At 34.9% G+C, this 21,477-nt stretch overlaps 4 protein-coding genes across 4 annotated transcripts; 1 reads left to right on the top strand and 3 right to left on the bottom strand.

Annotated features, from left to right (window-relative positions):
- Nucleotides 1–408: 408 nt before the first annotated feature.
- Nucleotides 409–4,567, bottom strand: LOC140988944 (U11/U12 small nuclear ribonucleoprotein 59 kDa protein). Its single transcript, XM_073458055.1, has 8 exons — nt 4,177–4,567; nt 3,233–3,575; nt 3,049–3,132; nt 2,871–2,936; nt 2,024–2,096; nt 1,461–1,846; nt 1,074–1,114; nt 409–778 (listed from the first exon to the last, which is right to left on the bottom strand). The coding sequence occupies exons 1-8, from the start codon at nt 4,371–4,373 to the stop codon at nt 694–696; spliced, it is 1,275 nt and encodes a 424-aa protein (XP_073314156.1). The 5' UTR covers nt 4,374–4,567; the 3' UTR covers nt 409–693.
- Nucleotides 4,568–4,845: 278 nt separating this feature from the next.
- LOC140988460 (uncharacterized) lies at nt 4,846–10,835 on the bottom strand. Its single transcript, XM_073457469.1, has 15 exons — nt 10,768–10,835; nt 10,398–10,626; nt 10,235–10,288; nt 9,834–9,912; nt 9,525–9,600; nt 9,253–9,424; nt 8,818–9,126; nt 8,422–8,625; nt 7,734–8,213; nt 7,417–7,617; nt 6,755–6,943; nt 6,264–6,427; nt 5,840–5,992; nt 5,676–5,754; nt 4,846–5,461 (listed from the first exon to the last, which is right to left on the bottom strand). The coding sequence occupies exons 1-15, from the start codon at nt 10,833–10,835 to the stop codon at nt 5,027–5,029; spliced, it is 2,892 nt and encodes a 963-aa protein (XP_073313570.1). The 3' UTR covers nt 4,846–5,026.
- Nucleotides 10,836–12,514: 1,679 nt separating this feature from the next.
- LOC140987142 (eukaryotic translation initiation factor 1A-like) lies at nt 12,515–13,642 on the top strand. Its single transcript, XM_073455546.1, has 2 exons — nt 12,515–12,886; nt 13,268–13,642. Exons 1-2 carry the CDS (start codon nt 12,632–12,634, stop codon nt 13,448–13,450), a joined length of 438 nt encoding a protein of 145 aa, XP_073311647.1. The 5' UTR covers nt 12,515–12,631; the 3' UTR covers nt 13,451–13,642.
- Nucleotides 13,643–15,580: 1,938 nt separating this feature from the next.
- LOC140988140 (protein CURVATURE THYLAKOID 1A, chloroplastic-like) lies at nt 15,581–17,566 on the bottom strand. Its single transcript, XM_073457093.1, has 5 exons — nt 17,291–17,566; nt 16,479–16,573; nt 16,271–16,378; nt 16,099–16,170; nt 15,581–15,913 (listed from the first exon to the last, which is right to left on the bottom strand). Exons 1-5 carry the CDS (start codon nt 17,427–17,429, stop codon nt 15,848–15,850), a joined length of 480 nt encoding a protein of 159 aa, XP_073313194.1. The 5' UTR covers nt 17,430–17,566; the 3' UTR covers nt 15,581–15,847.
- Nucleotides 17,567–21,477: the final 3,911 nt, after the last annotated feature.

Here is a 21,477-nt window from a genome sequence, read left to right as displayed (position 1 = left end):
TTATGGGACAAAATCTAACGATAAGACACAAAAAGTCGTTTTAATACAAACACAAAAGATGATGCAAGCAATATGACGATGGAGAAAATAAATATAGTTATCCAGCAAAGATCCGTTTCAATATCAATATTGTGGCTACGCTAAATAACACAAATTTCATGCACTTGAATTGATGTACATTTCTCATTTTATAATGAAGATTTTCTCGTACACATTACAGCACAAATTTTCTGTAGAAAAATTATAATGATTTTATAACAAAATATTAAGAAATTTTTTTATAACAAAAACATTGTTTGGAACGTCCATGCAAATTAATTTTCTAACGAATATAAATTTTCTACTAAAACCATATTATGTCTCGGTATGTTTTGTAAACCAGTTCGTGTGATACATAATTCATTCCGCTTTTAACATTCAATTTGCTGCTAATTTATATACAATGATTTCATCAAAATATTTGTCACCGTCCTTTGTATAATCAAAATTTCGAGAACGACATATAATTTAAAAATGGGATGGAACTATTCTATATTAACCAGTAAGACTGTTCTTTCTGTACTAACTGATTACAAATACAAGATGATCTGGCAGCTTTCTTGTTCGCAAAATCACCCATGTCTCTGCCTGATTCAGTTAATTGAACCTCGTGATCTATTACTCTGGTATTAAGCTATGATATCCGTGGCTCATTCAAGAATCTGGTCTCTTCATCAGGTAGGATGCCCATATCTCATCTGCTGGAGGGGGAGGTTGAACCCAATGCCCCGGTATTCGGCTGCAATAAAGTCAAGTACAATTAAGGAAGCGTAACACAGGAATAAATCAGTGGTGTAAAGGATAATGATATGTGGAAGATATCAAGTAAAATGAATGATGAGCGATAATGCAAGCATTGACTAACATTCTGCGATAAACTCAGCGATGTAAAGGATAATGAAATGTGGAGCTCTTTAATCTCGTGAATATTAATGCTTTTGGTTAGATCCAGTGTTTCCCAATTCTTATCCCATCACTGACGCACATAAACGAGAATTAAAAAAGAAAGTCAAACATGGTTAAGGGGTGAATACCTTCCTCCAGGCCTTATATATGCATCCCATGTTCTTCTTACCTGCATAGAATCATAAAATTGCAGGGGATCAGCCGACTCATGGAGCTGTCAGCCCGTCATAAATCATGAATAAAGTAATATTTTGACTTGCTATTGCGAAGCAATAAAGAAAATATGTAATCATTTCAAGTGAAAAGCCCCCAACAGACGAATAATCTCACGGTTATACATGTACTTCAGTACTCACTTGTATCCTGTCAAGAAACATATAGCTTCTGCACGACAAAGGAAAAGGGAAGAAAGCCCTAAAGTAAAAGAGGACATTGCAGCTACATCAAATCTCCAGCCATGTGAGGGGAAAGGTACAAGAAAAAGTAAAGGAACTCAAAAAGACAATGGAGATCACCTCAATAAGTGTGCCCATATCAGTATTGCTGCCATGATAGTAATGGTAAAATTCCAACGGCAAATTAGCAACCGAATCATAGGCACTGCCAGAACCAGGTTCTTTGGATCCATGGCTTGATTCTTTCTTAGCAACCGGCATTGGAACTAAGTTGTTTGTGCTTTCATTGTTCTGGTCTTGATTTTCCTTACCTCCAGTATGACTGCGTTCATGTTCTTCTGAGTCTGGTGCTTGAATCTGGATATGTCTTCTTGATTCCTCAGCAGTAGCTATGGCATCTTTAGCAGCATCTGTGTCAGCTGCAGCTATTGCTTGACGCTCCTCTTCCTCAACCTCAGCTTTCACTCGTTCAAGAAACTTGTCATCCTCTTCGGGAAGAAAATGACCTATATGATAATATCATTGATCAAATAGGCTCTCTCCTCTGTTTTCTATGATGCTAAGATCTCGACATGACTCAGCTCAAACTAGTAAAACAGAGCCTTATAGTTAACAAGAAGTCGGTAAGTACTCGGTATTGCAGAGCTAATATAGGCTTTATCTAGGAACTAGATGTAATTTACCTTGTTTTTTCAATTTCTGTATTCTGATAGAACGTAGTTCCTGTAGCTTTTCAACAATCAACACCATCTCAAGCTGAAATTAGATTATAGGAGGGTTAATTAATTTGGTAGACGAGCTTAAGGGAAATAGGCAAAAAGCAGGAATAAAATATTCAGTCAGAGCAGCATAAACAACAGTCTACCAGTATGGAGCAAACGAGCATCCTCAAAGCAATGACAGCAAATAACGGTATGTGACTCAATTATCAGGACATTTAGCATAACAAAAAGGATGTAAACAGGAAAAAAGATGAATTTGCAAGTGGTAACAACCACCTAGTTGTTTTGAAATATATGGGACCTTAGATGTATTTGATGGATGGATCATGATGAGGACAGTCAAAAGTAAACAATAAACTTAAGGCAACATGCTCATGTTGTAACTCCAAATCATTAAAGCAGTATGCAAGTTATGGTTCTCTTAAAATGAACTACAGCGAGAATGAATAATAGGTTAGAACTTCCTGCCTGTTTGTTATGTTTCTATCCATGCGTCAGATGAGAAACTATAACATGTATGAAGGGATATGAACACAATTCAAACTAATGGCAAAAAAATTTAAAAGTGAGCAATCCCCTATATTTCCACAAGAAAAAGGTCGGTGATAATATTTAACTTCTTATTATGAAAATATCACTTTTTACATTTATCATGGAGATGGACAAGACAGTTTAAGAAAGAGCATAAAGTTAGAAAGACATCTGTCACACAAGGAACATATCTGTCGAGAGGCAATCAATGTTTTTAAATGATTCAGATTAGATTAACCTACTAAAATAAAGTAAAATGTATCCTAAGTACCCTCACCTCAGACTCAAGCCTCTTTTTCTCCTCTTTCGCCTTAAGCTTGGCTATTTCCTTCATCTTTTCTACCTGCAAAATAACATGACGTCTTTACTTAGTCAAAGGGACAATAAGGGGCACTGAAAATTCAAACACACTATAAATAACATAATTAAGAAGTAAATATTATGCAAGTCAGTACCTTGCGCTGTGCTATATCTTTGGCAATCTCCCTGGCCCTCCATTCATCAGCTTTTTTATCTATTTGATCGAATTTCTCTCTCTCCTGAGACCATGAAAGTTTTAAAGACAAATCATGAACTAAATTACATACTGAAAAATAAAGACTAAAAAATGACAGAAGAAAGTCTATTACATTATGCTACCTTGGTTATGTGCTCGGCAATTTTCCTTCTCTTCCTTTTCCGCCAAAGTTTATTTCTCTTGTACTTCATTATGTTATTGGCAAACCTTTCAACAGAAGATTTTTCTTCCCATGGACTGTTCTTGTCTGTGGCAACCCTGAATGGCTCCAGCTGAAATCTTAGTTTTGACATTATGGCATTTGTAGCATTCAATGACATTGATTCTTGGAACTCAACCCCAATCCGATTATCTTTCATAAATTTAGAAAAACTATCAATTGACAATTTGATATCCATTCTATCTTCACCTTCGACGAGTCCTTCCTTCTCTCTCATCAAAATCATAATGTCCAACTCTTTTTTCCTGTTCGAATAAGCATTGCAATAAAAAACCAAACGAAAATAAAAATTAAAAATGGTTTCTAGACCAGCAATATGTCAAGGAAGTATTAAATATTGGCGGCCCTTGGTGCCATTTGAAGGACTGAAATTCCAAACTATTCTATGTATGTATCTTTTTCAGTTTCAAGAACTTCCATTCAAAAGTAGGGGCTTTAACCACGAGGCCGTTCACAATATTGAATCTAGAACATTTACTGCAGTACATGTTTTGAATTATACTAGCACCTTGCCAGTTGTCTGCTACAAAGCCGCAAAAAGAACCCAGCTAAAAGTACCTAACCTACAGTTTCAACTTTGTAATCCTTTTCTCAAAGCTCATTGAAGATCACCTCACTGAAACAGTTTCCAGCTGAAAGACAATTACAAACTTGGAAAGAAATTATAAATTTGAAACCGAGTTGGGAGCAATATGTCGTTTTTTTCCGAAATAAACGTGTTTAAGCATAAATCACTATTACAACATCACATTTAAAGGCACACTCAAGCCTACAAATCTCTAATCACACATACCAAATCGTTGGTTCAAATTGAAGAGAACATAAATCAAGTTGATGCTTTCTTACAATGCTTTGGCCAGGTTCAAGGAATCGTGAACTTCCTTGAGACGGCTGCGGACATTGGCGTGTGTCCAGAAGGAAGCCGACGGAGGTGGAAAAGGAGGCAGCGCAGGCGGCAAGGGAGGAGGCATCGGTACAGGCGGAGCCCAAGGCGGAGGACCCATATTGAAAGGAACCTGACCCATTGGATTCATCGGATTCATTCAGTTTCCGGTCTATGTTCAATCACCGGCGACTTTGTCGGGCCAATCGGGCAATTTGTACGAAAATTGGAGTGTACGAAGTATCAAAGTGGACTGCGTCTCTAAAACAAAAGGTAATTGGGCTGGCCCAAACAAATTAATATATGGGCAACATTTTTTACGTCACTTGGAATTGGTTTTTTTGAAGATGGAAAAAGCCAAGAAATCCCCGAAACATGAAAGCATGTATTTTTGCTGATTCGGTATGTGTGCTTTTATTCAGCACTCATTCTTGTAATAACATGATATGTCTCATTCATTAGTTAGCTCTTATTTTAGCACACGAAACTCAACCACTATCTTTTCGAGGTGTATCATTTTATATGTGTTTTTTTTTACTATCTTTTACTCACATAATCAAAGAGTAAAATCGTCAAACAACCTCGATTTCACTATAAAATCATGGAGAGAATATAGTCTGCATATCAAACTATACACAAAAAATATACTGAAATTTGCATGTGTTGTTACTTGTTAGAGGTCACTACATAACCAAGGTGTTTTGGAACTTGTTCTTAAAACATACCAGTAGTTCATTTACAGAAGAACGTAACCTGCTAACAAAACTGAAAGCTTTCCCATCTGGATTTACGGGGGTACATATTTAATGCCATTCAAAGTAGTCTTCGGTAAGATTTAGTTGAGTTTGACTCATCTGGATTAACATACTTTCCCAAGGCTTTCTGACGGGGTCGTCGCTTCAGCCGCTGTATTCTTTCTCTAATTCGTTGCCGCCTCCTTTCTTTTTCTTTGTACCTCATTTTTTTTTCCTTTTCATGCGTACCCTTCCAAAACACTTCACCCGTTGACGGCCATAGCCAGTGTCTTTCCGGGTTTTCATAATCAAACTCCTCGGCCAAGTCCTGATCCATGCTCTTAAGAGTGCTTAACTCGAACCACTCAATCAACATTCGACCTTTTCGACTTTCTAGCATGTGTTGTTCTTGCATTAAACCCGTCTTGGGGTCTACGTACACCATTCTTCTACCGCTATGATATGCCCAAACGTTTATCAGTAATTCAAGAATACGGGAGTAGCAATGGTTTCCCTGCTAGTCATGCGGTAGGCATATGTTACAGAACAACCTGATAGTAGAGAGAATAGCAAAAACAAAGAATCTCCAGAATTTGAATTTGACATATCTTTCGAAATTGAAGCTAGCTGCGACAATCTACTTACAGTCTAAAGCTAGTAAAAAAAATTAAGTTTCAAATGGCATAATGCGGTATATACTCATAAATGAGGATCGACATAAGAATTACCTTAGACAAACTGAGATAACTACGTCCAGTCTTCTGGTGATTGTCGTAGAATAGTGCATCAAGTGCGTCTACGAACATTCTACAAAGGGAAATATGTTCCGTGTTAACAATATACTGGCAAATAAATAATCTTGGCGGGCATTAGGCTTTATAGAAGTTCAAACCTTGAAAACATAACAAACTCCATGAATGACTTAGTCGGTAATACCCAACAGTGCATGACAGAAAAAGTGCTTTTCTCCAAGGGCATAGGGGGGAGAATATCCAAGTTCTGCTTTACGCCATACATTCTTTTCATAGCCTCCGAGAAAGCAATCCTTTGTGTAATCAGACAAAATAATTCAGGGTTAAGATAAATCCCGAGAAACAAATTTTGAATAGGTTTCAAAACCTTGTGGAATGTGTGTGATTCTAAATTAGGAATTTTTTAATATTATATGGCAAATTTGTTATTTCCTTTCATACATCGGATTCATGGCCTTCTCGACCAGCTATAATAGCCAACTGACTGAAATGACCAAGTTAGATTGACAAGTAGGAGCACTTAGCTCGTGATGATTCGATCAAGAATAATATAATAACCCGTACCGGCAATTCCCTGCATTTATAACATCACAGAAAGTCCAGAAATCCTGTATAATTGAGGATCTTGGATCCTTATCTATACGAGCCCAGAAGTACAGTGTGTCCCCATGTCTTTGTGCTTCGATATCTTCCACCAGTGATTTTTCAGCTGCCTTACTCAATGATTCCTGTTAAAGGTGGTCAGCATAACTTGGAGGGAAAATCATATACTTTACTAGAGTAATGCATCATATTGCAAATTTCAAAGTATGATACATGTCAACGGTCAAAATGGCACGGAACGAAGCCAAATTACAAGGGTATGCAAATTCTACTTTTCAGTTAGGTTAGATTAGTTTTCTATATGTTGTAGTGTTCTTGCGTGGGACTATGAATATGCATTTCTTTGATTACCATATGGCTCTGAACGTTGCAAAGGCTGACCTGGTAGTTGACAGGGATAGCATGTGAAATGAGGACAGGTTTTAGCAATGACCAATGAATGACATCGTTACCTTTCTTGCTGTGACTCTCCAAGATTGAAATCCTATCCAAGCATTTTTATGTATTCGGTCAGTCCTATTTGCAATAGCTAAGAAGGCACCAAAATCTCCCATGGCATCTCGATAGTATGAGTCGTTTAACAGTGGAAGGCGAGTAGGTGCATCAACATCATCAGCTCCAGGTCTTTTACCTTTTGTCGACTACAAACACCAGTTAATGCATTCACATCAGACAAATATCCTTATAGCATTAAAACTCAATGGCAAATATAAAACCTTTGCTGTATTTAGAATTCAAAGACAGATACACAGAACAAAAGATAGCTACTGGCCACAGATGCTACAAAATGACATTCATTTAAGTCAGATGGATCCATGATTTAAGCCAGATGAATCCTGTGGGATCTGATCAGGCCATCGGACTGGCTGCAGAATGAATCGTAAAGATCAAATGTGCATCACATACAGCAAGATCAGAAGCATTCTAATATGGACTCCGATTTTCAAGAGATCTTTTTATGTCATTGTCGTGCAAAAGACATTGCTTGGAGGGACAGAGAGGAATGGTAGCAAGAAATAGAAATCTGGGAAATAATAAGCCTGAATCCAGACAACCAGGAAACAAAAGAACTTGCGGATAATGTAGGGTTCAGCAGATGAAACAGATTACTTACTAGTCGAAGACCTCTATAGAGCGAAGTACGGTGCAAAAAGCGCCAGGCTCCTTCTCCAAAGTAAGGTTCGTAAATACACAGTGGCTGACCTGTCCTTTCAAGTTCTTCGCCATTTCTTTCGTGCAAGGATTGATCTGACCTTCTGACATTTCTATATACTTCTTCCCATAGTCTTTCCAGTATATCAGTTCTCTCCATTAACTGCATGTTTAGTTAATTAAATTAAATAGACTTCATTTCAAAGCCAAAGTAGGACTTAAATCCCATATTAACTCATGATTAATCTTGTTGAAAGAGACAATACAAAAACCATTCACCTCTTCCTCTTCTATGCTATTTATCATTTTATCTGTGTCACTTTGCTTTTGCTCTTCCCAGATCACTCGCAAAACCGAATCATTTGCTGCAATTGAAACCAGTGTATTCTCCTTATGTTTGCTGTTGAATTGTTTCTCAACCTCATCTAAAAACCTCTTCGTAGTTTCATTTGTAGGATCGGTATATTCAGTAGATTCAGAACTGTCAAAAATCCATTCAATTTGTATTTCTGTTGGAATATCTTCGACAGCACGTGAAACAGCAACCTCTGATGGGAGAATGATAATGTTTTCCAAGAGTGAAGCATATCCTCGAATGCCTTCTGAAACCATTATGTGTTTAGCAGTCTGTTTTCCATTCGATGCAGCTTTGAGAGCTAAAAGTGAGAGGTTTCCATTTGAGACCGTTTGAAACATGATCTCTGTCAGACCCTTGATATCTTTCGTGAGAAAAAGATAGCCATTCACGCTGTCCCAAACCTAGTGTTTATTTAGAATCAGTTAGTGTCCACTTTTAAGGTCCTTAAAATGCTGTAATGCACGAATTTCCATTAAAATTTCGTGCAGTGATAGCTGATTAAGATGTAGGGAAATAAAGCTACATCTGGACTTGTTGCTGAACACGTAAAGCAGATAACATGGAAAATGAATGCAAGAGATTTGAAGGAAAAATTGTGAAGATACGTACATATTTCCTTATCCTTGGTAGATCTGGGGCTATTATAGGTTTTCCTAAGAACATGGCTTTCAGCAAAACGCCTGGAAAAGTATGTTCTTCAAGAAAGGATCCATATATAACAATATCTGCGGTCCTCAGTACATTGTCCGTATCTTCGTCAACAGAAACACACTTCACCGTTTCCTTAGGATAATTCAAGTTTTGCGCAATAGTCTGTGGCAACAGATTTTCATTAGTAACTAAGGGCAAAACGGCTCTCCCTTTGTATTGCAATATTAATTTATAGGTAAACCCACGCATAGAGACTATGTCTCTAAAAAGTAAATCTTGCTTATTTAACACTAGAAAAGAGAGAGTGTGCTGTGCTATTTTTATGAAAAAACGAAGAAGAGCATAAGTTCTTACCTCCACAGCTTTCTTATAGTTACTAGTGGGATCCCCAGCCAAGATGACGATTTTAAGAGAAGAACTCGAATTGCTAAAGCCCGTAAGAAGAGGATATAAAGCCTGCAAAACTAAGGCATGTTCAAGCCAGATACCTTTATATAAGAGCTGGTATCCCACAACTGCTATAACAAAATCATCTGTCCCAGACTCCACTGGCAGAGGTGCGTAATCATTGTATGAAACCATTAGCTTCTCAGCTTTCCAAGCTTCTTGAGGAGAACCCGGGATAACCAAGTAGTTTCCAGGATCACATATCGAATAAGCCATCTGAATCATAGGGAGAGCAATATTAGTTAGGATAGCAGTATGTCTTAGTGTCATTATATGGTTTTCTTCGTCAAACACCTGTATACCGATGCATAACATTCCATTAACAAGTAAATAAATCTGTACCGGTAAAATGTAGTTTGGGAAGACAACGACAGTGGCCCGGCTGAAGGCTTTTCTCCAGTTATCGATCATTTTACTCTGGTTTTTTGAGGCGTACTGTTTTAATCGAGCAGCTAGCATTTGTTCGTGTATAGTCCATACAAGAGGTATGTTTTTAAAAGGTTCCTGCATCAGACTGCGACAAGTCTAATCTTTAATCTTTACAATTGTGCATGATACAGATAAAAGGGATTAATCATTAATTTAATTTGCATTATATGTTTATATACACTAACCAATATATGACACCCGCTGCTTTAACAGAACTCACAAGTATTCCATCGTAGCTGCAAAGAAGAAGCACCGAACTCACTAGTCAATTCCTAGTCAATGCTTTTGGGCTTCCTGATTCTCATTTTTTCAAGTGTTCTTAAAATTATAAAAAGTGGTCAAAATCAACTCTAAATAACGCTTTTCCTGAAAAAGAAAAGTAATCCACACGCGTCTATATGAGAAGTTGAGAGAGTGTTCCTACTTTAGCCAATCCACGTTAAACTTCATGTTTTCATCTGCTGAGATAACATTGACATCAACTTCAAGCTCACTCCAGTTTTCGGATGCAGCAGCACCGTATTCCTCCAATGTGAATACCTGCAAATAATTACGGCCGTTCCAGTATATCCCCTTAAATTAGAACATTGATATTGATATCCATATTAAACCAAAATGTCTCAAAAATTGCATTTGACCATCTGAAATTCTGTGTGTCAAAGGCAATGTAATCGCCTTCTCAGTCGTTAGTGGCGTGCAACAAAAACAATCTATATTTTCATCTTTAAGATTCAAACGCAATGTTGTAGGGGAGATAGAAAGTTGATCAAGAAAAAGAAAAGATGACAGAAATTAAGAACAGTAAAAACACTATAGTAGGGCATAAAAAATGATAATTGGAGAATAAGAGTAAGAAGATATAAAATGCGCGCTGCTAATCGGTAAAGTCATGTACCTCAATTTCGTAACCAATATGTTGCAATGCAGTTGCTACAGTAGCCATCTGTATCTGATGTGAATCAATCCGCAAGTCGGCAAAGACCTAAAAAATATATATATGTAAACAACAGAGACATAGCATCAAGCAATGAAACCAAGAAAATCTTCAAAATGCGTACCATTGCAAGCCTGGGTTTTCTATGTTTATATCTTGAAACTTTTCTTGAATCAATAACACTTCCATTCACCAGATTACCATTCCTCTCAAAAATTTCCAAGATCTTGAAGGGCTCTAGTCTGAAATCTTCACCAAAATCCAGCTCTTTCAAGAAAGATAACCCCTCTAAATCGATCTCGCTGCTGCCCTTGAAGAACCCAAAGGTTTTACGAGAAATCCTTTCTCCATCCCTGACATAGCCAGGCAAGTGAAGCAGCTGGATGATGAAAAAACAAAAGAACAAAGAGCACGTCGCGCAAATGCATTGCGAATATCTGATCTTCAATAAACACCGCCAGATTGAAAATCTTATTCTTCTTCTCTGCAGTAACCTGACAGGTGAAGAACGCATCAAAAGGCTATCCCTCGTCAATGGCAGTACACTTTGGAGTGAACCCATCTACGAAACAAGAATATTTTCAATCTTTTAAACGGTAAACGACTTTTATATATGATATCTGTGTACGGTTTTCAAGAACGAACGCTACGCATGCATGTTTATATGGATCGTTTATATATACGGCAGGAGAAGGATTGAAATCGCGAAGAAGTTTCTGTTATTCCCTTTTTCTTTCCAATTTATATCTTCTTTTTTAACAAATTTAAATCAGTTTTTTACGTTCAAGAATTCAACTACAATCTACATAGTTATGTGGAGCAGCTAAAAAATGGTCAAAGTTTATATAAGTAATTATTTAGAGTCAAGAATCTTTATCTGTGAGATGGATCAACCCTACCGATATTCACAATCAAAAGTAATACTCTTAGCATAAAAAGTAATATTTTTTCATATATGATCTAAATAAGAGATCCGTCTCACAAAATACGATCCGTGAGACCGTCTCATACTAATTTTTGCTAATTATTTTTGCTATTTTTGAAGATTGTAAAAAATTTATTAAGTGAAACTTTATAATAAAAAATCCAGAAGAGTCTTTATTATCCACCCTAAAGTGTAACAAAGCACTTACTGATTTAACATTTTTCAAGAGTAAAAAGTAGTCTATAATGTTAAAAATAATTTCAATTTTATTCTAATGTTCGAAATCTCATCTCATAATATTTAAAGTTCTTCGCGTACTATAAAACTAAAGAAATTTTATTTATTCTTGGAACTCTAATTACAAGTCAAACCCAACCATAGATACATAAAAATCCGATGTACAAAAAAAATTAATATTAAGGGTACTAAAAGTAAAAATATATATAAAGTTTAATTCAAAATGTCAATTTTAGTTTTGTATGTATTGATTTATGATATTTGTGGTATGGAATCTTTTATTGAATCAATTATAATTAAGATTGACAAAATCCTGCAAAACCCTGACTCATTCTAATCTCTCTCCGAAGATATCCCGACCCTCATTTATTCCGACCTGAGTTCTCAAGATTTTTCTCATCCTGATCAATGTCGGGAGAGGGGATAAAGTTAAACATATAATCTCCACCTTATGGGATTCTCGTTTCAACCGAAATAATAGTATTAATATGTTGGGTCGACACTCATGATGTTCAATCTACTTGAAAAAAGTGAAAGTATTATCGTATTAATCAATTTTGTGGAATAAAATATTTAGATTATATGAGTAAACAACAACTATGCAGATTTTTAAAAATTCAAAATATTTGAAAAATAATTAAAATAAACTAAAAAACAAATATTTATATTTTACTATTTTGTTGTTCCAAAATATTTTCTTTCCACGTAACTTTGTTGAATGTCAATAGTTCAAAATTCTTTTACAAATATTAACATATGATTGCTTTTAAATTATATTGTTTTTTCTGTTCTTTTTTGGGGGTAAAAATGATCTTTTTGATGAAATTATTATTATTTGTGCAAATATCTTTGTCATAGAGATATTTTGATATTTAAGATTTTGAAAAGAAAGATCAAAATGGGTCGTCGAAACATTTTTAAACTGAAAAACCAATGTTGTAAATCCGATTTCAAATTTGATGGGTTTATATGAGGTGAACCGGCCCATATGATCTTGGACCATTGCTCGCCCACTTCATTTCGATCACTTGGACCCACCGGGAATATAAGAAGCCCAAATTCGAAAGAAGGAAGGGGAAGTCACTCTCCAGTCTCCTCGATAGATAAGGAAACAGAGAAGAGAGAAATTGAGGAAAATAATAATTCAGAGGAAAAAGAAGAGCCGTCGGATCTAGGGTTTCTCTTTCTGCGCCGCTATGCCGAAGAACAAGGGTAAGGGAGGTAAGAATCGTAAGAGGGGAAAGAACGAAGCTGATGATGAGAAGCGAGAGCTGGTATTCAAGGAGGATGGGCAGGAATATGCCCAGGTGCAGCGAATGCTCGGGAACGGCAGATGCGAAGCCACCTGCATAGACGGCGTTAAGCGCCTTTGCCATATCCGTGGAAAGATGCACAAAAAGGTCTGGATCGCTGCCGGTGATATTATTCTGGTCGGGCTTCGTGATTATCAGGTATGATTCTATTTTTATATTTCTTTCAAAAAAAAATTTTTGGTCTTAATATCGAAGGTTCCTCATTGTAAATCGCGCAGTTAGCTCGTTTATCTGTTGGTTGGGGATGTGGGTGCCTTGTTCTTTTATGCTTGTTATTCGAGTTTTCAGGATTTTATCTGGATTGTGTGAATCGGGATTTAAGAAAACTTCATCTAAAAAAAGTAAATTTTATGTTTCCCATGTAAAAGATTTCAGCTTACTCTGAACTTTTTAAACCGATTCAAATTTGGAGCAACTTCTCTTTGAAAGCTCATATAAATTACGTATAAGTTTCATTTTATGTATGAGTTATCTATGTTTCGAATGGTTTGATTTTGGCCCCTTCATGGGTGTTAATAGGATGACAAGGCAGATGTAATTCTGAAGTACATGCCGGACGAAGCTAGATTATTGAAGGCTTATGGCGAGCTGCCCGAAAACACGAGGCTTAACGAAGGTATTGCTGGTGGGCTCGATGAGGAAGATGACGGCCCTGGTGATGATTATATTGAATTCGAAGATGAGGACATTGACAAACTATAAGGAGTTTGTGAGTGTTGGGACCTTGATTTGAATTGTCAGTATGTTACCTCTTTTCTTTGTTAAATGTCTGTATGAATACAAATTGTGGGGATTTATATGTGCGTGATATGATGAAGGTTTTTGAAGTGTGGGTGTTTATGTATAACGATTTATGCAAGATGCAATAATGAGGAGATATCTTCTCTGTGGTAACATTCTTGTTTTGCAACTCATTTTACTGGCATTTTGATTTTGTCGAATCTAAATTCTTCTTCCTTGAGTTCTTGTGTAAGACTAATATATGTGCACAAGGTGCTACTTACTCCACGCATTTCTGGTATATGTGGTTACACATATTCCTTTTCTTTAAGTTCGAAATTCAAATCCATATTTGATATGCGGAAGTGCACTTGATGTGCATATTCTCCGTGATACTCAGGAAACAAATAAATCTCATATTTTGGTATGAGAGGCATCCTAAAATTCCCATCTTCAACATTCATCTCATGCTTTGGTATCTTAACAGCATCATCCAAGCCAATGCTGATCAATCCACGACTGGAATATCATTTCCCTACTGCTTCGGCTTCTCTTTAGCCTGTTAAGAGTCCACTCGCCGAGCTTAACATTAGCCCAACGGATTAATCAAGCTAAAATAATTGAAGGCCCGGGTTATTTGAACATATTCTAATACATTTTTAAAGGGGCTTTAGCGTATTGTTTTTTTTTTTAAGGAGAGGCGAATAGATATTGGATGTGGTAAAGTTTGCCTTTTTCATTTATTTTTATTATTATTAAAGATAAAATTAAATAACTTTTATAATGGGAAAAAAGAAAGTTAAGGGTTATTTGTTGACAACTCAATAAGAGACAATTTGATGAGTTTATAAAATCCTCTACATATCTATTTCCAACCAACAAAATACGATGTTATATACCAGCTCCTTCACTTCTTCTTTTTTATGTCCTTTAGATATATTTTTTTAGGGGGTCCTTTTGATTTTTAGTAAACAAGTAAAGCATTTAAGGTCATTAAAGAACTTGAAGATAAGTTCTCATGTTTTAACTTTTAACAAATTTCAATGGGTTATACCATTCGCTATTTACCATTTTTCATGTAATCGAATAACTGCAACTTCCCATTTCCCATGATGATAATTACCTTTCTTTTCTTCTTCCATTTTCTCTTGTTTCAAAATTTTAGAAATCTTTATAATATAATATAAAATAGTTATAATTACAAATATGAAATATTTTATATATTTGGTATATCCACGCATTCAGTGTCAAAGACACTACTTTTAATAATGTTTAGGAAGAAGAACTGTTTGTGGATTCTTCCATTTTGTTTCAAAGAATTAGTAATTATTAAAAATTAGCTCCTGGGTAATTATACAGTCTTCTTTAAAGAAAAGGCAGTGATGCTCTCTCCATGTGTGTCCAAAATGAGAGACTAAAATGAATATTATTTGTGAATAATATATTATTTTTAATTTATTCTTAATATGTACTTTCTGCCCTTATTTTTTAAATAATTTGCGCAACTTTTTATTAATTATGTTTATCTCACAAGCCTAGATATAAGATTAAATAGGATACCGTCTCAAAAATGAAGTGGCTATTGATTCAATGACATGTTAAACGATTATTTTAGAACCATCATGTATGGTTATCCAAATTAAATTTTAAGACAAATTTTTATTTAAAGGAACCAAATGACACCAATTTTTATTATTATATCATAATTCGTAAACTGTCATTCCAATTTCCAAGTTCTATCCCTTCTTTTTCCTATCAATTTTTTTTCCCTCCTTTCTTTTTTATCATCTTTCTTTCGAGGATGACTTTTAAACGAATCAAACATGTTCGTGATCAATAAACCAACTCGAAAAATATTTGATTCATATTTAAAATATCGAATCGAAAATATTTAAAATAATAATTTAGTCAAACTCAAGCTCAAATTATATTATTCGATAGTTCACAAACCTCTCGCAAACTTTAACATTTTATTAAATTAATGTAATTAATTATATGTTAAATAATATAGTATGTATCTTTATTTTCAAATTACTCGTAAATATATTTGCATGTCTCGAGCCGAAACCAACTCGACTAGAGCCTCGAATCAAATCGAACTTGAGCATAAAATATTACAATTTTCGAGCTTCGAATCAAACTCGAGCTCAAGTACATTTATTCGAGCCTTAAAAATTTGGTGATATAGATTTGATTCAGTTCATTGACGACCACAAACATGCATACATATAATTTATCTATTTTTTCACTAAAAAAATTTATTATCGATATATTCCCGTTATAGCACAACAAAAGAAGTATCTGGTACAAAGACACTGAGTGTATAGATCAAATTGTTTTTAAGGCCTTAAGCATCCGACTACATTCATATAGATTCATTCATTCGGCTCCAGAAATCTTCTTCTTTAACTCTTCAACGTCTGTTGCAAGTTCTTTTCTACTTGACTGCAAGAACATAAAATGGTTAAACAGATCCAACTTCTAACTTTTATAAGATCGATTAACAAGTGAAAGGAGTTTCTTTAAGAATTACAGCATAAGAAGGCAGATTAATTGTTTCTACTGTTAATGATCTTAAACTGTAGGGCTGTTGGAACCAATGTTAGTGGCGAACATTCTTGAAAGGGTACCTTGAAAAGAAGGTAACGATACACAAACCATCCAGTATATCCAAGACCTACCAACTCCATGATCTTTGGAAGCTGAAAATAATCTTTTGTTCGTCAAGAAGAGCATAAGCGCAAAACAATAGAATTTTTCCAAGACGTGTGCGTTACAAGTTTGATGATGAGAAAAACTTACCAAAGGTACCGAGTTGACAGCACTCACAACGATAGAGGCTAACCAAACACCTACAATTGCACCGCCTCCATAAAGTAGTACTGTAGACTTGTTTTCGAGGCCATCCCACTGTAAAGTACGTAGGAGAGACATGAGTTCCCCAAGAACGAGATACGAGACTACAAAAATACATGAAGCAAGTTTTTACCCTGATTTAAGCATAACTTACCTTCTCCTTAAGGTCTGTGAACAATTCATTGGCATCTAGTGAACTCTCCTCTGATGAAGATGCCTTCACCATCAGCTGAGAAGACCTCCCCTTCTCTGTTCCGAGTAACACAACCGATATTAGCTCAAACATATTAGTAGAGAATCAACAGGACTATCTAAGTCCTGTAAGTGGAGGTGTGCAAGATTTTAAACAATAGAAATATATTAATCAAATTGCCTACTTCTACTTGAAACTCAATGGGTCAATGAATATATCACGTCAACAATTATGCCACACGTATATTTTTCAGTTAACACTTTCCCTTTATAATCGTTCAAGATTACGAAAGAAAGAATCTATCACCAAGCAATCCTGTTCTTCTTGAGAGCCAGAAATTTAATGCACTGCTGCATTCCTTGGTCCATGCTAACTATTTTAGTTCACAAGGCATTAAAAATGTCAGAACTTGACAAAATTTTAACTCCTTAGATAATAGCTTCGACTGGAACCATGACTTCGAGAGCCGCGTATATCCCGAGAAGAAAACCAGTGACAGGGTGACTTAGCATTGTTGAAAACTGTAAGTTTTTTCCAGTAAAATAAAAAATAGCGGCGTCAAGAAACTATAATTGGCAGCACAAAGCAAAAGTCAAACTCAAACTCAGTAAATTCTTATAAAAAAACAATCAGCGCATTAATCACATACATTTTATTACACCAACACAAGAACCCTAAAATCACTCCAAGAAATAACGCGTCCAGATCCATAAAAAGTTCAATGCCAAAAAATCGATTGCAAAATAGAAAAAAAAAAAAGTAAAAGTTTGTACCTTTGAGTTGCTTGAATGTAGTGGAGCATAAGGATGGACGGATAGGCAAGGGAGAGAAGACGGCCGCCCGGTTGGTGGCCGGGAGTCGGTGCATCAGGACGGTGGTCGTCGCAATAGGATTCGAAGCTGCCGCTGCCATTTTTTCCAGAAAGATCAACCGAAATGACGCCTGGATTCTTGAAATGCTTCTCACAAAACAAATCCGGATTCTGGGGATGAAGCCTCTTCGTGTAAAAGACACTTTTTGAAAAGATCTTGCACGGGTCAATACTGAGATGATCTCAGCTTCTGACGCGTGGAAGAATTTCATTTTCTGATTGGTGAATTTTATTAATATTTTAAATATTATCAGAGTCCTGTAGCGAGACGTGTAACGAATAAAAACTAGAGAACGTTGTCATTTCTCCANATCTATTAGATATGCAATTTTTCTATGTTTTATCACATTTAATATATGAATGTCATATCATTGAAATATATATAATTTTGATATTATGTTTATTTCTCGTATATATTTATGTGAACACTGATGATGTGATATTCATCTATTAGATATGCAATTTTTCTATGTTTTATCACATTTAATATATGAATGTCATATCATTGAAATATATATAATTTTGATATTATGTTTATTTCTCGTATATATTTATGTGAACACTGATGATGTGATATTCATCTATTAGATATGCAATTTTTCTATGTTTTATCACATTTAATATATGAATGTCATATCATTGAAATATATATAATTTTGATATTATGTTTATTTCTCGTATATATTTATGTGAACACTGATGATGTGATATTCATCTATTAGATATGCAATTTTTCTATGTTTTATCACATTTAATATATGAATATCATATCATTGATGGGAAACTGTGAATTTTGTAATTTTAAAAATCAGAAAAATCTAATTGTTATTTACCATAAATTATATAAATTATGCCATGGAAATCTAAAAATAACTTTCAAAATTACCCTTGAAATACAGCATAAGATTCGTACACTGAAAATCAGGGGGCTAAAAATAATGTAAAGCCTATATCATATGTGAAGGGTTAGCCCAGAAAATTTTGATTTTATGACAAGAGCACTAGATTGGGCTGCGGCCCAATACCAAACCACATCTACTTCTTGGACTGATGTTGTCACAATTTGATCATCCCCAAGATAACTGCATACGTCTACTTCCAGAAACAAAAAAATTTATCATATATTTCTATAAATTTATTGAAGTAATTTATGTTTACATAGGGATGGTAACGAGATGGGTTCTGAGCGGGTTTATCCAAACTCCGGATATATCCCTGCCAGAGAAAATTAGGATCTGATAGCAAACCCGCTCCGTCTCAAAATCCGACGAATCTAACTAGAGTTGGACCCATGAACTCGCTATACATTCAATTAAAAAAACTTAAATAAATTATTGTTAATAATATATATAAATATATATACATACATATATTTATATTATATGTGTATATATATACACGAAAGTGATACCCTGCGGTGGGCGTTGCTGAGTTGACGTCCACATCATTTTTTTTTAAGTTTTTTAATAGTTTTAAAAAAAATTAAAAACAAAATTTAAATGTGAACTGCTCAACAGTGAACTCCATACTTCACTTATCCGCCACAACCCATACGCAACCGGCACCTCCACCGAGCAACGCCACCGTTGCCTCCTGCAGCCAAGAGAATCTCCCTCCCTGGAATTGCCGCCTCCCGAGATCTACCACCATCATATATCATCGTCTGCACCTCCCGAGATCTACCACCACCTAGCAACTCATGCGCCACCAGAACCTAACGAGATCTACCACCACCATATATCCCTCCCCGGAATCACCGAGACTCCCTAGATTTAGAACAATCATCATTGTTTGCAACTCCGATCCACGTCGGAGCCAAGACAAAGAGGCGATTAGGCAATGATAGGAGGGGAGTGCGGTGTGGCGTGTGGTGCTGTGCGCGGTGGCGGCGTGGTGGAGGAAGCCTCTACAAATTCCATGGACAAACATTAATGTTGTGTTATAGAGAAGTTAAACAAAAATTTTAAAAAAATCCAGCTAGCCGCCACATCACCTGTCACATGGACAAACACCCATAGTCGCTTGTGAGCAGGATATCACTGCTCATATATATATAATATATATACATAGTATACATACATAACATATATATGGGGTGTGTCCATCCAAACCCGTGATCCATCTCGAATTCGCCATTGAACTCGTTGGCTCAGCCCTGCCCTTAACATTTGATTTGATTGTCTCGATTTTTTTCTTAAATAACAGAAAACCCAAAAAAATTAAATAATATACTTTTTAATATTTTTGTGGGCGTGTATGGAAAAAGACAAGGAACACGTGCTCTAGACCATGTGGAAGACACGCGGCCACAACAACATCCATCTAGAAGGTCGTACGCGTGAGCTGGCTCACGCCGATGTGTGGGTCCTGTTTATCGCGCAGCCTTTCACGGATTGACACGTAAGCTGTGGGAGTCGCTGTAGTGTGACTGCTCGATTCCTTTCCTGTCGCCCTTTGGAAAATGCTACTCTACCTTTTTGCAACACCGTGGCGTGTATTATCTCTAGCCGTTGGATTGCTCGTAGTCATATGAATTTTTCTTTTTACTCTTTTAATATATTATTATTATTATTTAATTACACTAATTTTACAGGAACGATTTCTTTTGCTTCAAAATACACCTAAAATTAATTTTGAAAAAACAGAGATTTTTAAATTTATTCTTATATTGATGTTTATAAAATAAATCTTACAGAAAAATAACTTTTTTCAAAGAATTTGATTTTGTTTAAATATTAATAATATAAATTTCTATATATATTTATATATCCATCACTTTAATTCAATAAATTATAAATGTTTTAGTATTCATATATCAAACTATTTAAAATTATATCACCTAATCAACAATTTTATAAATCAAAATTAAAATATTTTAGTTTGCATTTGGATTGAGTCATTTGTAATTCAGGATTTTGAATTTATTTTCATTATTAAACAAGTTAATTAGAAGAAACTCAAATATATTTTCAATTTATTTACACTATAATTAAACATATCACAATTTTAAAAGACATCTACATTTTAAATATTTGAATTCATTGTGATTAGCATGATTGTAATTTAATAAAAACAAAAATTTGTTTGAGACGGTCTCACGAGTCGTATTTTGTTAGACAAATCTCTCATTTGGGTCATCCATGAAAAAATATTACTTTTTATGCTAAGAGTATTAATTTTTATTGTGAATATCGGTAGGGTTGACCCATCTCATAGATAAAAATTCGTGAGACCATCTCACAAGAGACATTTTCTTTAATAAAATCATGAATATTGATTTGAATATCTTTTGTGTGAGTTTTTATTAGATGCCGAGTCAACACGAAATTTTTTAGAGATAGATTTGTTGCATTGAGGAGACTTGTGGTTGACACGTACCCCTTTTTATTAAAGTGTTTCCAAGATCGAAATAATTACATTATCTGACGTAGTCAAGTATTTTTAACCCATAAAATATATAATTAGTTTTATACATTGTAATTTATGGCATCGAGCTCAAATATATAACAGTATTTGCTTTTTTCACATAAATTATATAAAAAAAAGTTAAAATGAAATTTGTATTTTATTCTTATTTAATGTGACATATGTATATATATATAAATTTCGCATGAACTTCTTTACTTAGAAATATCCACGAGCCGACTGCCCGACTCCACCCCACCTCGACCCGGCATCAAAGAGGATGGAGCTGCTGACCCGCCAACTCGGAGATTAGGAACACCCCAACTAGCCCTGAGTTGGACAGGTCAGCTAGCCGATTATTTTAAAAAAAATTCAAAATGTATATAAAGTAAGTCATACATAAAACTTTCAAAAATAATACACAGATAACCAATCTTAAACATTTATAAATTATATAAAATTTTCAAAATTATCAATCTTATATATAANATTTATAAATTATATAAAATTTTCAAAATCATCAATCTTATATATAAATCATTATGAATGATATAAAACTTTCAAATTTCATTGAATATACATAAATAATTATAATTATTAAAAAAATATAAATATTTTAAAAATTATCTACTGTATATAATTAATTAGAAAAATATAATTAAAAAAGTTAAAAAAAAAAAAAAA

This window comes from Primulina huaijiensis, chromosome 11 (assembly GCF_012295235.1).
Source record: "Primulina huaijiensis isolate GDHJ02 chromosome 11, ASM1229523v2, whole genome shotgun sequence".
NCBI classification, from domain to species: domain Eukaryota; kingdom Viridiplantae; phylum Streptophyta; class Magnoliopsida; order Lamiales; family Gesneriaceae; genus Primulina; species Primulina huaijiensis.
The sequence above is the reverse complement of the archived record's forward strand: the minus strand, read 5'-3'. Positions and strand labels throughout refer to the sequence as shown.

Bases quoted from the DNA above. Each gene is read 5' to 3' on its own strand.
- LOC140988944 (XM_073458055.1), bottom strand. From the start codon at position 4,373: ATGAATCCGATGAATCCAATGGGTCAGGTTCCTTTCAATATGGGTCCT. The intron at 2,097-2,870 runs GTGAGGGTACTT...ATCTAATTTCAG, and splicing joins AAAAGAGGCTTGAGTCTGAG to CTTGAGATGGTGTTGATTGT. The intron at 1,847-2,023 runs GTAAATTACATC...ATTATCATATAG, and splicing joins ACAGAAATTGAAAAAACAAG to GTCATTTTCTTCCCGAAGAG.
- LOC140988460 (XM_073457469.1), bottom strand. From the start codon at position 10,835: ATGGGTTCACTCCAAAGTGTACTGCCATTGACGAGGGATAGCCTTTTG. The intron at 10,627-10,767 runs GTTACTGCAGAG...TGGCTATGTCAG, and splicing joins ATGCGTTCTTCACCTGTCAG to GGATGGAGAAAGGATTTCTC. The intron at 9,601-9,833 runs GTGAGCTTGAAG...GGAATTGACTAG, and splicing joins TGCTGCATCCGAAAACTGGA to TGAGTTCGGTGCTTCTTCTT.
- LOC140987142 (XM_073455546.1), top strand. From the start codon at position 12,632: ATGCCGAAGAACAAGGGTAAGGGAGGTAAGAATCGTAAGAGGGGAAAG. The intron at 12,887-13,267 runs GTATGATTCTAT...GGGTGTTAATAG, and splicing joins TCGGGCTTCGTGATTATCAG to GATGACAAGGCAGATGTAAT.
- LOC140988140 (XM_073457093.1), bottom strand. From the start codon at position 17,429: ATGGCAGCGGCAGCTTCGAATCCTATTGCGACGACCACCGTCCTGATG. The intron at 16,379-16,478 runs GTAAGTTATGCT...CGTACTTTACAG, and splicing joins TCACAGACCTTAAGGAGAAG to TGGGATGGCCTCGAAAACAA. The intron at 16,171-16,270 runs GTAAGTTTTTCT...GATTATTTTCAG, and splicing joins CTGTCAACTCGGTACCTTTG to CTTCCAAAGATCATGGAGTT.